This window comes from Neodiprion virginianus, chromosome 6, assembly GCF_021901495.1.
Source record: "Neodiprion virginianus isolate iyNeoVirg1 chromosome 6, iyNeoVirg1.1, whole genome shotgun sequence".
Lineage (NCBI taxonomy): Eukaryota > Metazoa > Arthropoda > Insecta > Hymenoptera > Diprionidae > Neodiprion > Neodiprion virginianus.
In genome coordinates, this window is record NC_060882.1 from 13908689 (window position 1) to 13922726 (window position 14038).

General features: G+C 39.6%; 1 protein-coding gene across 2 annotated transcripts; it reads right to left on the bottom strand.

Moving 5' to 3' along the window:
- Nucleotides 1-30: 30 nt before the first annotated feature.
- On the bottom strand, nucleotides 31-1037 carry LOC124306957 (uncharacterized). Of its 2 annotated transcripts, XM_046768173.1 has the most exons (3): nucleotides 949-1037; nucleotides 557-839; nucleotides 31-459 (listed from the first exon to the last, which is right to left on the bottom strand). In XM_046768173.1, exons 1-3 carry the CDS (start codon nucleotides 962-964, stop codon nucleotides 222-224), a joined length of 537 nt encoding a protein of 178 aa, XP_046624129.1. In that variant the 5' UTR covers nucleotides 965-1037; the 3' UTR covers nucleotides 31-221. The 2 variants fall into 2 exon arrangements, with proteins under 2 accessions (XP_046624129.1, XP_046624128.1); XM_046768172.1 differs by having other exon boundaries at nucleotides 557-1029.
- Between the last annotated feature and the right edge of the window lie 13001 nt (nucleotides 1038-14038).

Here is a 14038-nt window from a genome sequence, read left to right on the forward strand (position 1 = left end):
GTTTTCATGAAGTAAATGTTACATACAAGTCATGATTAGAATTGATTAAATTATTCCATCGAAATAGTAAAAAAGTTTAAATTCATCGGCAAATATATACAAAATTGATTAAATTAAAAACAACAATTGTTTATATAAACAGTGAATCATAAAATTGTTTTCATGAAAATTTACTTCAACAAAATTTTCATTAAAAAAAAAATCAATCATAAATAAATTAATCATTCACGCTCGTACGCATGCTCTGACAAAGCTGATTTTAAATTTTTCGAAAAAAGTTTTTCCTTGATTGACTTCTTGACATCATCACTTAGTTCCTTGTGATTTTTCTTTATATTGAAGCAGCCGTGTTCACTCAAAGGCTTTGGATTATATTGTTCCAAACAAGCATTGCGAGGTGCACTCCAAAGACATTTCCTGTCTGTTGATGAAACCGTTTTGAAGCCAGCCAAATCATTACTAAAAAAAAATAATCAAAATATAATTAATTTGGCTTGGTAGTAGAAATTACATACCAAGAAACATTGAGAAAATATATCCCACTGTTTAAACTTACCGTGTGCAAAACACCAAAACACCAGCACTATGTTTACATGTTCCACTGTTCCCAGCTGTACAGCTGCACACTGAGGAAATAACCTTATCAGTTTTACTAATAACTGTTGTTATTTCGTGAGGATCTCCCCGAGTATTGGATGATTGTATACAATATGATAATAATTCATACTGCTCTTCATTTTCACTCAAAATTCCCGTATAAATTAAATGATTCGCATTGACAACTTGCTCGCCTTCAATAAAATTTCGGCTTCTCGTTGTAGACTCCAAATAATCCAATACTTTGCACATTGATAAAAACATTTTTTTTATTATTAATAGAACTTAGGGTAATGTCCTTTTTTAATGTTTATTATTAATAAAATTTAAGAAACGGATTTGTTTACATACAGTTTACATATGACATTAATCAGCCGACCCGTTTTCGCTAGTTCAAAATATAGTCACCAGTTGGCGTGATTGCAACTCCCACTTACCAATACATATATGATCGATCGAATAAAAAAAACGACACATAAATTTATTATTTATATTTTATTTATTTATATTATAATCTCCAGTTAACTTTTGAAAAAAGAAGAATTTGGAAAAAAAAATGTTTTTGGATCAATTAAATTTTTTCAAAATGAATACATTCATTAAAAAAATCCCTATATAGTTTTTAATTATTTGCTCACATATTAGCTGAAATGAGAATATTATTCATTGCAAAAATGCCATTCAATGACCTTTTATGGATTGTAATTTGTAACATTTATACAAAGGATTAGAATTCATTTAAAAGCCTAAAGAAAACATTTAGATAGATAAATTATTGGTCATTTAATTTCGTATTTTCAGTTTCTGGAAATTATTTATTTTTTGATTTAAGAACAATGATTCATTCAAATCATCATATTTTCTTTCAATAAATTATAGAATTTATTTGCCTACATTTATAATCAATTACAATAATGTCTAATTTGCATATATACATAATTGATGGAATAGAAAAAATGATAAATAAATTGATTATTCAAATTCCATTCATGTATACTTTAATTTTCAATTAACTTTCGACAAAAGAAGAATTTACAAAAAAAAAATCGTTACTCGTGTTACGGGGTAGATTGCGTAGGCTCCGATGAGCGGTAATCGGAGCTTACTCCACGCCCAGCCAAGGTGTTATTTGGCTATTGTAGGGTCCGTTCACGTCGACTATGCACTCGCGTGCTACTACTCCCAATTCAGGAAGTGAATGGAATAGAATGGGATCGGTATTAAGGAAAATTAAGCGATTTAAAGTATATGATTGTTTATTAGTGGTCAATGCAACGGAGTCGGTCAAGGGAAAAAGGTATGGTCTTGGTCTAGAGGGATAGGTGTCTTGCTTGAGCGCTTGGATGGATCTGCCTGGTTTTGCGGGATGTAGCAGGCAAGCTAGCCGCGAGTTACAGCAGAACCTGCTGACTCGCGAAAGATAAGAGTAGACTACAGAGCGTAAGGTAACTAAGAGCGTGGGAAAGGAATATGAAGTCAGGCGGACGTAACACGCCCCCCCTTGGGAAAGAACATTCGGTAAGGGTACGAAATAGGATGTTCGGAAGGAAGCGGAATGCCATGAAACGTAGTGACTCACTTACAGAATATTACAAAGAAAGGTCTTAAAATCTAGCGCCTAGATGTTTGTGCGCGTTTAAGTGGGTTAGTATACATTTGAACAAAACAAAATTTATAAATGACATCTTATCGTACTGAATCACTTACAGAATATTACAAAGAAGAGTCTTAAAATATAGCGCCTAGATGTTAGTGCGCGTTTAAGTGGGTTAGTATACATTTGAACAAAATTTGCTAAATGACATCTTATAAATGTGGTGGTATATATGATAGGTATTGTGTATATTATAGACGAAACTCATGTAACGTGCTGATGATTATATTACGGCTGCAGATTATTATGGGCAGAATAAGGCAATGAAAGAATATGATTGCTAATAGCGGAGGGCTTAGCGCCAGACTTCGAGTGATTCGGAGCTATTGTTAAGGCTCTGCTCGGGGAGCAATTCACGCGGCCTAGATATGCCTAGTTCCGTCATTTCAATTTCCGATTGGGTCCGGAGTAGCGACGAAGAGCGAGGAGGCAGGTTTTCGGGAAATGGTATTATTTCTAGGTGCGGGTGGTGGATGGCATGGCGCATAGGAATTTGGGGTTTTGTACGACGCGGGTGAGGGATATGTCGTGTCCTTCCCAATTTGCAGCAAGAGTACAGCCTTGAGATTCTGCCACATAACGAGATTTTGTAGCAGAAGAAAGCTACTGAGAGGGACGCGAGGCCGATGCCGCTATAACCAAGGCTGGTAGTGAGGCGTTGCATGTTATCTCGCGTGCGATAATGTCTGCTGAGGTCAGCTGAGCGTTCCAGTAGATCATTCAGGGAAACGCTGGTGACTGCAAGATCGTGGGGGTTAATATGCGATGGTTTGCGAAGGGGAGGGATGGCAACAAGGAATAAGTCGGTGGAAATATTAGAATCAAGACTGAGGGATACTTGAGTGAGATCCAAAGTAACTTTGGGGACGTAGGAGAGGGTCTCGGTAGATTGTGAGCGTTTCGAAGTTTTGAGAGTGACTTCAGAAGTACTAGCCGTACACAGGTCGTCTAGGGTGATAATGCCTGAACCGGAAAGTGTGACACGAGAGGTCTGGTCATTTGGGCAGAGAGTATGAAGGGTCTCAGGAGTGGAAGATGAGAAAATCCAAGAATTAGATGTTGATAATTCCGTCCAGTGGGTTCCATCAAATACGGTTAGTCTGATATCACATTGTTTTGAAATTTTTCTGGACGGGTTCAAAAAAAGGTCTACCTTGCAGAGTTTGTGAGTCGACGGTCGGAAAAGCGGTTGTGTCAACTTACATATGAATTTTCCTGGGGATAAAATGCATTTACTAAATTTGGATTCCGAGATTTGAAAGTACGACGCTCGGTTAAGTGCTATAGCTATGTAGTCGCCGCCAGGTTGAATGTAAGCGAATTTTTTATTGCAGAGTCGTATGTCTGTCTAACGGGGACGAGAAGCAGTCGGTACAGGTCAACAGCCTCGGAGTTGAGCAACGGAGTAGATATCACATAAAGCAGTCTGGGTTCGTAATACGCTATGTCGATTCTAGAGATTCGAATCAGTTCTTCAGCGTAATTTAGATCCATTGAAATAGGAAACTCTATTTGTGGTCTGAGTGACTGGATATGTTTAAGACAGGAAATAATTTGTTCTGGTGATAGAATTTTAGGGTCGACGATACATTTTTGAGCGAAGAGGATAGCGTCTATTAAACTGGACAAGTCAAGTTCGTATTCGTTCAAGTGTCGGTCCAGGTCAATTAGTCGGTTGAGTAAAGTCATTCTGAAGGTATTGTTGGCGATTAAGGCTTTTGAAATAGCTGTATCAGTCGAGAGGGCCGTGAGTAATTTATGTTATTCGCGGTCGTGGCTTATCATGCTGTTGATTTCTTTCCTGTAGACGCCCAACGTTGACTGTACGATATTTGTCTGTTTGTTAAGCAGAGATGCTAAGTGTCTACTGTCATTGTATAAGTTGTCAATTTGTTGGTTAAAATATTCTCCGTCTTTTACGTCTAGGGTGCCGAATAAGGATTTTGATATGCTACTAATGAAATTAATCGCGCCTCGTGTTCCGCGATGGTGGGCTAATTTAGCAAGTTCGGAGTGAGTGGATTCGCCTGTGCGATGGCCAACTGAATATTCTATTCGGTTTTGGTATAGTTTCATGGTTTTTATTCTATCAGCCAACATTTGAAAATGGTCGCCGGTGAAAGAGTAGTTTTTGGCGAAAGAGCATTTTCCTTCTATTATGGTTAAGAATTCTGATGTTTGGTCAAGTCGGTCGAATAAATATTGGAGGTCTATGTAGTTCAGCAAAGTCCATTCTTTGTTATATGTACGTAGGTCTTGCAATTGTTCGAAGAAGATTCCCGGGTTCTGATTCAGTTGCTTAATCGCGACTTTAGTCGAATCGTCTGTCTTGCTGTCGAGAGCACTGCACCTGCAACGATATGCAAGAGTATGAGACGTAATGTAACGCGATCGCAGGCAATTTGGCAGCATATGGCTGTTGATTTTTTTTTTTTTTTTTAAATTTTAATTGCTTTCTTCTTGTGCCAATTTTAATTTATTGAAATGAACGATTTTAGTTTTTCGGGGGGTAATCCAAATTCCAGCGTTGATATTGTTAATTATACGCTTAATCGTATACACTCCTTTATAATGGTCGTCGAATTTGGATCGGGTCTCATTTAGTAGATAGACCTTTTGGCCTGCTTCGAAAGTTTGGCTGTTGATGTTACGGTCGTAATACGTCTTGGAAGGATGCTTTGCTTGTTGTAGGTTGGACGCGGCGTGTTTTCGTATGCTGGATAGATTAGCGATTAAATCTAGAAGGAAGGAATCGTAGGAACGAGTATACGCGCTGGCAGGGTTCGCGTCTGTTGGGAGTCTGGCTTGATAGCCAAAAATTAGTTGATGGGGGGTGAAGTTAGTACCTCCGTGCTTTGCGGTGTTATAACAAAAAATTGCAAAGTGGATGTAATCGTCCCAGTCTTTACCAGCATCTGTGTAGTGTTTGATATGCTCAGTGAGAACAAGGTGACTACGTTCTAGAGATCCGTTCGACTGCTGGCGGTAAGCTGTGGTTCGTATTTGCTTAATTTTGAAAAGTTTACAAAGTTGTTTGATGACTGTGCTCATAAAATTCTGTCCTTGGTCTGTAAGTATTGCTCGAGGAGCACCGTAACGTGTAATGTGTTCTTTTGCGAATGCTGCGCCTATAGTTTTGGCGGTGGCATCAGGTAAAGGGATGGCGTCCAGGAATTTTGTCAAATTACATTGTATCGTCAAGAGATATTTGTTGTTCGATTTAGTGAGGGGTAGAGGTCCAACAATATATAATGCCACTTTGTCGAATGCATCGGCAGGCGTGTCCGTTATCATCATTGGCAAATTGGTTTTTACTCCGACCAATTTTTTTCTTTGGCAACTCTCGCAAGTTCTTATGGAATCTTGGATTTGTTCTTTCATACAGGGCCAAAAATACTTCTGTCTAATGCGGTTATATATTTTAGTGAAACCTTGATGACCGCCGACTAACGATTCGTGGCATTCTTTGATTATTTCTTTTCGTAGACATTCGTCTGGGATGACAGTCGTGTTTCGACAAAGCATGATTTGAATTTCTAAGTCTGCGAATATATAGGATAGAAGTTTTCGGATAACGCGAGGATCGAGAGCGTCTTAACTGTCATCGGTTATCGGGAGGGCAAGAGACTTTAGGTTTGAATCGGCTGAAGCCGTTTTCAGTTTGGACAATAGCTTGAAAATATCGTATAGGTTGCTTTTATCTGAGCCTTTTGTTTTCAATATAAGGGTGAAAACACGTCGACTATTGTGCTTAGATTCAATGATATCAAATTTTCGCGGACGAGGCCTCATTACTATTTTTGGGTCAACGATATTCTCGCCGGCAAGTTGGGCTGGTGTACCCTTGATCCAAGCGCAGTCTGTCGATATGAAGTGCGCATAGTTGGTTTTGAGCATCAAAAGTCCATCATTGGTATCTTTGACATTGTCCGATACTGGTATGTCGTCCAAGTTGTCAATAAAATATGCGAAACCGTGAGGGTCATTAATTTGATCATCGTTAGTGTTGAGAGCACTGTCATGGTTATGGTTAGTAATTTCCATATGGGAGTCGAATTGTTGAGTGCACGTATGGTATTCAGTGTCCGTGAGCAAGTCGGAACTGTCGTCGTTATCAGAGGTGGGCGGGAGGGGCGAGGGGGGAGGGGAATAGAAGTGTAAGGAAGGGTTCGTCGGCCTGGAAGTAGCGGGGGGGGGGAGTATCTCCTAGCGGAACGTGAAGGCCCGACAGGGGGGGGGGCATGATGACGTCAGTGGGTGGGGGTGGAGGTGGAATCGGACGAGGTGCTGCAGGTTTAGTCGGACGTTCCGATTCCTTTCGCAGATGGCGGCGGGGGGGTAATCCAGATGTGGAAGGGACAGGGTCAGGGAGGTTAGTATAAACGGGTGGGGGTGTAATGCAGGGGCGCGCGGTGGCAGGAAGCGGAGAGTCGAGGCGGCAAACGGTGATTCTTATTTTGGAATTTTTGAAAACATAATGGATCATTCTGCGTACCGCGCTCCATTCTAATTTGTCGAGTCCGCAACCTATCACTGGTATCGAGACGGATGTTACGCCATCTTCTTGCAAGGTTTTCCTAAAGTTAACCAAAGTGTCAAAAAAAACGTGGGGCAAAGGTTTGTCACTGTATTTGGACTTTGTAAATAGGTTATAGATTTTCCGGTTTCCATGTACCACAGAAATAACGTCAGTCACAGTCGGGTCGAATTCTCTAAGTTGTTCGCCGTTTATGAATTTACGTTCTGTCAGTTCTGAAGCAATTCCTTTTGACATTTGGCAGTCAGCCGATATGCAATGAGCCAAGTTATTCTTCTGCTGTAAAAGGTCAGCTTTTATTTCTTTGATACGTCTATTACGCATGAGAGGAAAAGTTTCGCTTTCTATGAGGAAATCGCTATAAGAAGGGCCCGGTGAATCGGTGGCTGGACAAAAGTCATCGGTTCCTGATTCAGTTTCTGGGGTCAGTAAGTCATCCGAGCTAAGGGAAGAATCTGAAAAACAGCTCAGGTATGGTCTTTTATGGGGCCAGAATTTGTTGAAAAATTTGTTTCGCGATGGCGTTTAGGATGGCGGTGTACTGGGATCGGTGCCGGGGTAACGAGGGGGGGTTTGAGCAACGGAGTTTCTTTGTCGCTGAACTCATCGTCGGAGAGATCAGAGGAATCAGAGGAATCAGAGGAGTATATCATCTTACGCGGTTGTGAGATTTTAGGGTGTTTCAGCGGAGCTGGGTTGGTGGACTCGTCTGTGGTCTGTCGAGGGTGTCTGGGGTACTGATAAGTCTTTTTAGTGCGTTTTTTTGGTTTATCGCTAGAGGCTTCAGTCGTTGGACGGGGGCGTTTTGCATCTATAGGAAGAATTTGAGCGGTGTCGGGCGGTGCGTTCCTGGACAGAGCATCAGCGTTGGTATTAGATTTTCCGGACTTGTATTTCGTATCGAAGTCGTACTCTGCCAGTTCTAAGCTCCATCGTAATAAACAGGAATTAGGCTTCTTGACGCTTTTTACCCATTTGAGTGGCTCGTGGTCTGTAATTAAAGTCAACTTCTGACCATAGATGTAGGGGCGGAAGTGATTCATACTCCAGTAGGCGGCTAAGAATTCTTCATCAGGTACCGAGTAGTTTAATTCAGCGGGCTTGAGGGCTCGGGATGCGTATGCTACCGGTAGGTCGGCACCGTCTTTATCTTGACTGAGAACTGCACCTATTGCGAATTTTGACGCGTCTGTAGTGAGCGTAAATGGTTTGTTGAAGTCCGGGTGTTGTAGAAGTGGTTCTTTGCATAAACAATCGCGTGAGGTTTCAAAGGCAGACTGGTGTTCGGACGTCCAGATGAAAGGGGTATCCTTCTTCGTTAAATTGTTAAGGCATTTAGCAATTTTTCCAAAATTTGGAACAAATCTTCGGTAATAACCTAAAAGGCCAAGGAACTGTCTAACATTTTTGGGACTTTCGGGGACAGGATACTCTTTTACAGCTATCAATTTACCATGGTCAGGTTTTACTCCTGACTCAGTTATGAGGTGTCCGAGGTAAACGACTTTCTTGCGCAAGAATTCGCACTTGTCTGGCTGTAGAGTTGAACCAGCAGCGGTTAGTCGCTTTATTAATTTCCGAAATTTAATTTCATGTTCTTGCAAGTTTCGAGCGTAAATAACTACGTCATCTAAATATACGAACATCTCGTTGCCTTGTAGGCCTAGGAGGACTTGGTCCATGAGCCTTTGAAACGTGGCGGGGGCGTTCTTTAGCCCGAAGGGTATTCGAGAAAATTCATAATAGCCTCTAGGTGTCGAAAATGCAGTTTTCGTGCTGTGATCCGGATGCATGGGAATTTGGTGGAATCCGGAAGCAAGGTCAAATGTGGAAAAGTATTTAGCTGAGCCAAGCTGGTCAAGGATTTCCGTGATATCGGGCATGGGGTATGCGTCGCCGACTGTTTTTTCGATAAGTTTTCTGTAGTCGATTACCATACGCCATCGTTTATTGCCATCACTATTCGGTTTTTTTTGCAACGATCCACACCGGGGAATTATACGGAGTTGAGGAATGTTTAATAAGATTTTGTTTGAGTAGTTTATCAACTTGGGATTCGATTTCGTCTTTGTGAATTTTGGGAAAACGGTATTGTTTGGTATAAATAGGCGTATTGTCCGTCGTGGGGATAGTGTGATGAGATGAATTGGTGTGGCCTAATTTATCACCTGGGAGATAAACAGATGGTTAAATTCTGTTACGAGGTTAAATATAGATTGTTTTTCGGTCTCATTCAAATGATCAAGATGTAAGCTGCTCTTTAGGACGTCCAATCTTTCTGACCTACTGTCAGTCAAGAGCACTGTTGCGGCACCGGGACAGGGTGTACTGTCGTCAGAGATAGGAGGATCGGATTGCAGTTGCGCGAAGTCAGTGGACTGGATGGGGCAGGAGGGGAGATTATTAGTCGGTCGCGATGTACGCTTGGCGGCAGAAAGATTTAATGAGTTGCTGAGGTGAGGGCCTGGGTGCGAAACGAGGGCTTTGGCGCGGGCATCGCTGTGGTGGTTACTCGGTGCAGTGGGCGTAGCGTTGGGTATGACTGCAATCAGTGGCTCGTCGTAGTCGTCTAGGGTTACTGTTGGGAGTCTTATCTCTACGGCAGATTCGTTACAATTGAACTCGTACGAGTAAGCGATGCCGTTCTGGTTTTCAACTAACGCTTCACCACATAGAACATTGTTACCTAAATCGATGCGTTTAAGGTAACCTACTTCAGTGTTGGGTTCGCAACTATTAGTGGGATGGCTTTCACGGTACGGGCCTGTATTGTAATTACGCGCGTTTTTTTGGGCGCGAACGAGGGTTTATCGAATTTATCAAAGTGGATTTGCAATGAGGATCCAAACATCACCGAGTTTAAGTTGAAAGAAATAGTTGCTTTCTCTTTTCGTAAGAATGGTTGGCCTAAGATGCCGTCGTGCGAAATCGGAAAAGAGTCAGGGACCAAGTGAAAGGTATGGGATTTATTGTTAAAACGTATTTCCGTTTTTGCGATAGTTTGCGTCTTTTTGTCTGTTATACCAGTCAGCGTCAAACGTTCGTCGGTTGTTCGTCGTACGAGGGGCCTAACGGAACTTTCTTTGACCAAGTTGACGTCTGCACCGGTCTCAATAATAAATGTAGATATTTTTATTAGCTCGGGGGTGTCGATCGAAATTAGTGGAGGGTCAGCTGAAGCTGTTATGAGGATATGACTTGAAGATCGGAACGCTAGTTGTTTGCATTGCTCGCGGGCGCGTTCTCCCCGCGGGCGATGTTCCCGTTTAAATGTTTATTTGAGTCTGCATTGCCTTGGTTATTACGCGGACAGGATCTCTATCGGTCTACTGTGTGGTCTTTGCGATTACAATTGTCGCAGTATAGTTCTTGATTTCTGTTGGTCCTGTTGCATTCATTGTGGAAGTGGCCCATTCTGCGACATTTAGTACAATATCTTTTACTTTGCAAACGGTGACATTCCGTGATGGAGTGACCCTGGTGGTTACAAAATTGACAAGTGCTGGGCAGAGCATTAACGTGGTCAGCAGAACTGGTGTTCGGATGGAGCGCTTGGGCGTAGGTTCCGGGTTCGGTACGAGACGCTGGTTGATAACCGTAACCAGGTGTGGGCAGTGACATCAGGGGGGGGATAGAGGAGGCCGCGGTGGGCACCTGAGTTGGTGGAGCAGTATGGGGGGGGGGGGGGGGTAACGGCAGACACATGGGTGTAGAGGGGGTAAAATAATGTGCAGAAAATTGCATCTGACGGTTAATCAGCTCGGCTTCTTCACCTTCGGCGATGCTTATGGCAGTTTCGAAGGTTGGTAATAGTCTGATAGTAGGGATTCTTCACTCCAATTCTGGCCGAAGCCCTCTAATAAACGATCTAGAGGTATCCTTCTTTAGATCGTTAAGTAGAAGCGTTGCTAAGTCTGGTGGCTGCTTGGCTATGATCGCTGTGCTTATTTCTTCTGATATTGCTCTTATTCTGCACGAGTAATCTATGATGCGCTCATATGGTTGTTGCGTAATTCTATCTAATTGAGCAGATAACTGGCATCTGGGGATATCCGGGCGGTATGCTCGGCTAAGGGCAGTTATGAGGTCCTCGACGTTATTACAGTTTATGCCTCTTAAATATTGGGAAGCGGGGCCTGTAACCTTTGATTGCGCAAATTTGGCGAAAGTCATTTCATCCGAAGCTTTCATAAGAGTCTCTACGTGACGTAATTGTTCTACAAATGAGTCAAAGGGCATGTTGTGGCCGTCGAAAGGGGGGATTGTCGGCAAGACATCTTTTACTGACCAAAAGTTTGAACCGGTTTCGTTAGTTGGTGCCATGTCGATTTAAGCAGGGTATTGCAAGTATAGGAATAAAAATATCAACTCAACACTAAGACTCAGAGTAGACTTACAGGGCTAGGGTGAACGCAAAAACAGAGTACAGCATGGTTCTAGGCAGCTGGACGCAGGTGAAACTGGAAGAGGCGATACACGTCATGCGTCGGCACGAGGAGGGTATAGATGAGGTACTCCGTGGTGTGTTGATAAATAAGTGTGGTAATCCAGGTCTTAGGGTGATGCCCTTTCGGGTCCAGATTCTCGTCTTAACAGGGTTGCAGGAGACCGAATGAGCGAAAAGGGTCCATTCGATATTTGTCAGTTCGAGAGATGATGTGTTCAGATGCGGTGTGCGGCTTAACTTGGCTATCGCACTGAATTTCCACTCGCTACACAGTTATTCGACGTCGTATCTATTGATGAATTTCAATAGTACCAAAATGTGACGGAGTTATTGAAATTGGGGACTCTTTGCAGAGCCTGTATCCGTGGCGAGTTGAATAGGTTCTACGTGCCTGTCACAGTACTTTGTGGCCCAGAGTTCGTTCGTAACACGGCTATCACTGATTGGTACGGCGTTAGAAATTTTAAGCACTGAACACTTTCGTAAATAACATGCAGCACTGCACTGACAAGTAGGTCGACGGGCAAAACCGCTGCCACAAAAATGTTACGGGGTAGACTGCATAGGCTCCGATGAGCGGTAATCGGAGCTTACTCCACGCCCAGCCAAGGTGTTATTTGGCTATTGTAGGGTCCGTTCACGTCGACTATGCACTCGCGTGCTACTACTCCCAATGCAGGAAGTGAATAGAATAGAAAGGGATCGGTATTAAGGGAAGGTAAACGATTTAGAGTATATGATTGTTTATTAGTGGTCAATGCAGCGGAGTCGATCAAGGGAAAAAGGTATGGTCTTGGTTAAGAGGGATAGGTGTCTTGCTTGAGCGCTGGGATGGATCTGCCTGGTTTTGCGGGATGTAGCAGGCAAGCTAGCCGCGAGTTACAGGAGAACCTGCTGACTCGCGAACGATAAGAGTAGACTACAAAGCGTAAAGTAACTAAGAACGTGGGAAAGGAATATAAAGTCTGGGGGACGTAACACTCGAATGAAATATTCTAAAAATAAACACAATCATTGAAAAAATTCTATATACTTTTTAATTGTTCGCTCACATGTTATTTATAATAAAAATATCATTCAATCACAAAATGCCATTCAATGTACTTTATGGATTGTAATTTGGAACATTTATACAATGTATCATAACTTATTGAAAAGTTTCATGAAAACGTACAACTAGATATATGATGAGTTATTCAATTTCACATTTTTAATTTCCGAAACTGAATTATTCCCTTATTTAAAAGAAATTATTCATTCAAATTATTATTCTCTACATGATCAAATTATGTAATCTATTTGCCATCATTTATACTCAATTAAAGCAATGTATAATTTGTATATATATATAATTGATCGAATAACGATGATGATAAAAAAATTGATATTTCATATTTCATTCATATATATTATAATTTTTAATTAACTTTCGAGATAAGAAGAATTAAAAGAAAAAAATTTTTACGTGAATTAGATTTTTTAAAAATAAAGACAATCAACAAAAAAATTCTATATACTTTTTAATTAATCGCCCACATATTAATTATAATAAAAATATTATTCAATCAAAGATGCCATCCAATGTACTTTATAGAATGTTATTTGGAACATTTATACGATAGATCATAACTTATTGAAAAGTTTAAAGAAAACATACAGATAAATAAACGATTAGTCATTCCATTTCATATTCTTGATTTTTAAAAAGTAATTATTCTTTAATTTGAGAAAAATAATTTACTCAAATTGAATATCATTATTATCAATTAATTATTCAATTTCATTGCCTCCATTTACATTCAATTACATTATTGTATAATTTGTGTATATATATGTATCTACATATATATATATATGTATATATATACATATATATACATATTTATACATATATATATCTTTGTTTGGATAAAAAAAATGATAAATGAACTTATCATCCATATTTTATGCATATATATCATGATTTTCAATTTACTTTCAAAGAAAGGAGAATTTAGGAAAAAAAACGATTTTCACTATGATTAAATTTTTTAAAAATGAATATAAGTATTAAAAAAATTTTCCACATTTCCTAATCATTTGCTTACATATTAATTGAAATAAAAATACTATTTATTCGAAAAATGCCATTCAATGTCCTTCATGGATTGGAATTTGGGACATTCATACAACGGATTCGAACTTATCAAAAAGTCTGAAGAAAACATACGGATAGATAATTGATTGGTCATTACATGTCATATTTTTAATTTTCGAAAATAATTGTTTTTTAATTTGAGAAAAATGATTCATTCAAATAATCATTTTTACATCACTTAATTATTGAATTTATTTGCCGACATTTATAATCAATCATATTATTGTATAATTTGTATATATATATGATTGATTGAATAAAAATAATGATAAATAAATTCATTATTTATATTTTATTCATTCATATTATAATTTTTACTTAACTTTTGAAAAAAGAGGAATTTAAAAAAAAAATATTTTCGGATACATTAAATTCTTTCAAAATAAATACACTCATTAAAAAAATCCTATGTAGTTTTTACTTATTTGCTTACATATTAATTAAAATAAAAATGTTATTCATTGCAAAAATGCCATTTAATGACCTCTATGGACTGTAATTTAGAACATCTATACAAAGGATTGGAACTTATTAAAAAGTCCAAAGACAACATACGGATAGATAAATAATCAGTCATTTCATTTCATATTTTTAATTTTTGAAAATTATTTATTTTTCAATTTAAGAAGAATGATTCATTCAAATATTAATTCTTACATCATTAAA

Bases quoted from the DNA above. Each gene is read 5' to 3' on its own strand.
- LOC124306957 (XM_046768172.1), bottom strand. From the start codon at position 861: ATGTTTTTATCAATGTGCAAAGTATTGGATTATTTGGAGTCTACAACG. The intron at 460-556 runs GTAAGTTTAAAC...ATTTTTTTTTAG, and splicing joins GTTTTGGTGTTTTGCACACG to TAATGATTTGGCTGGCTTCA.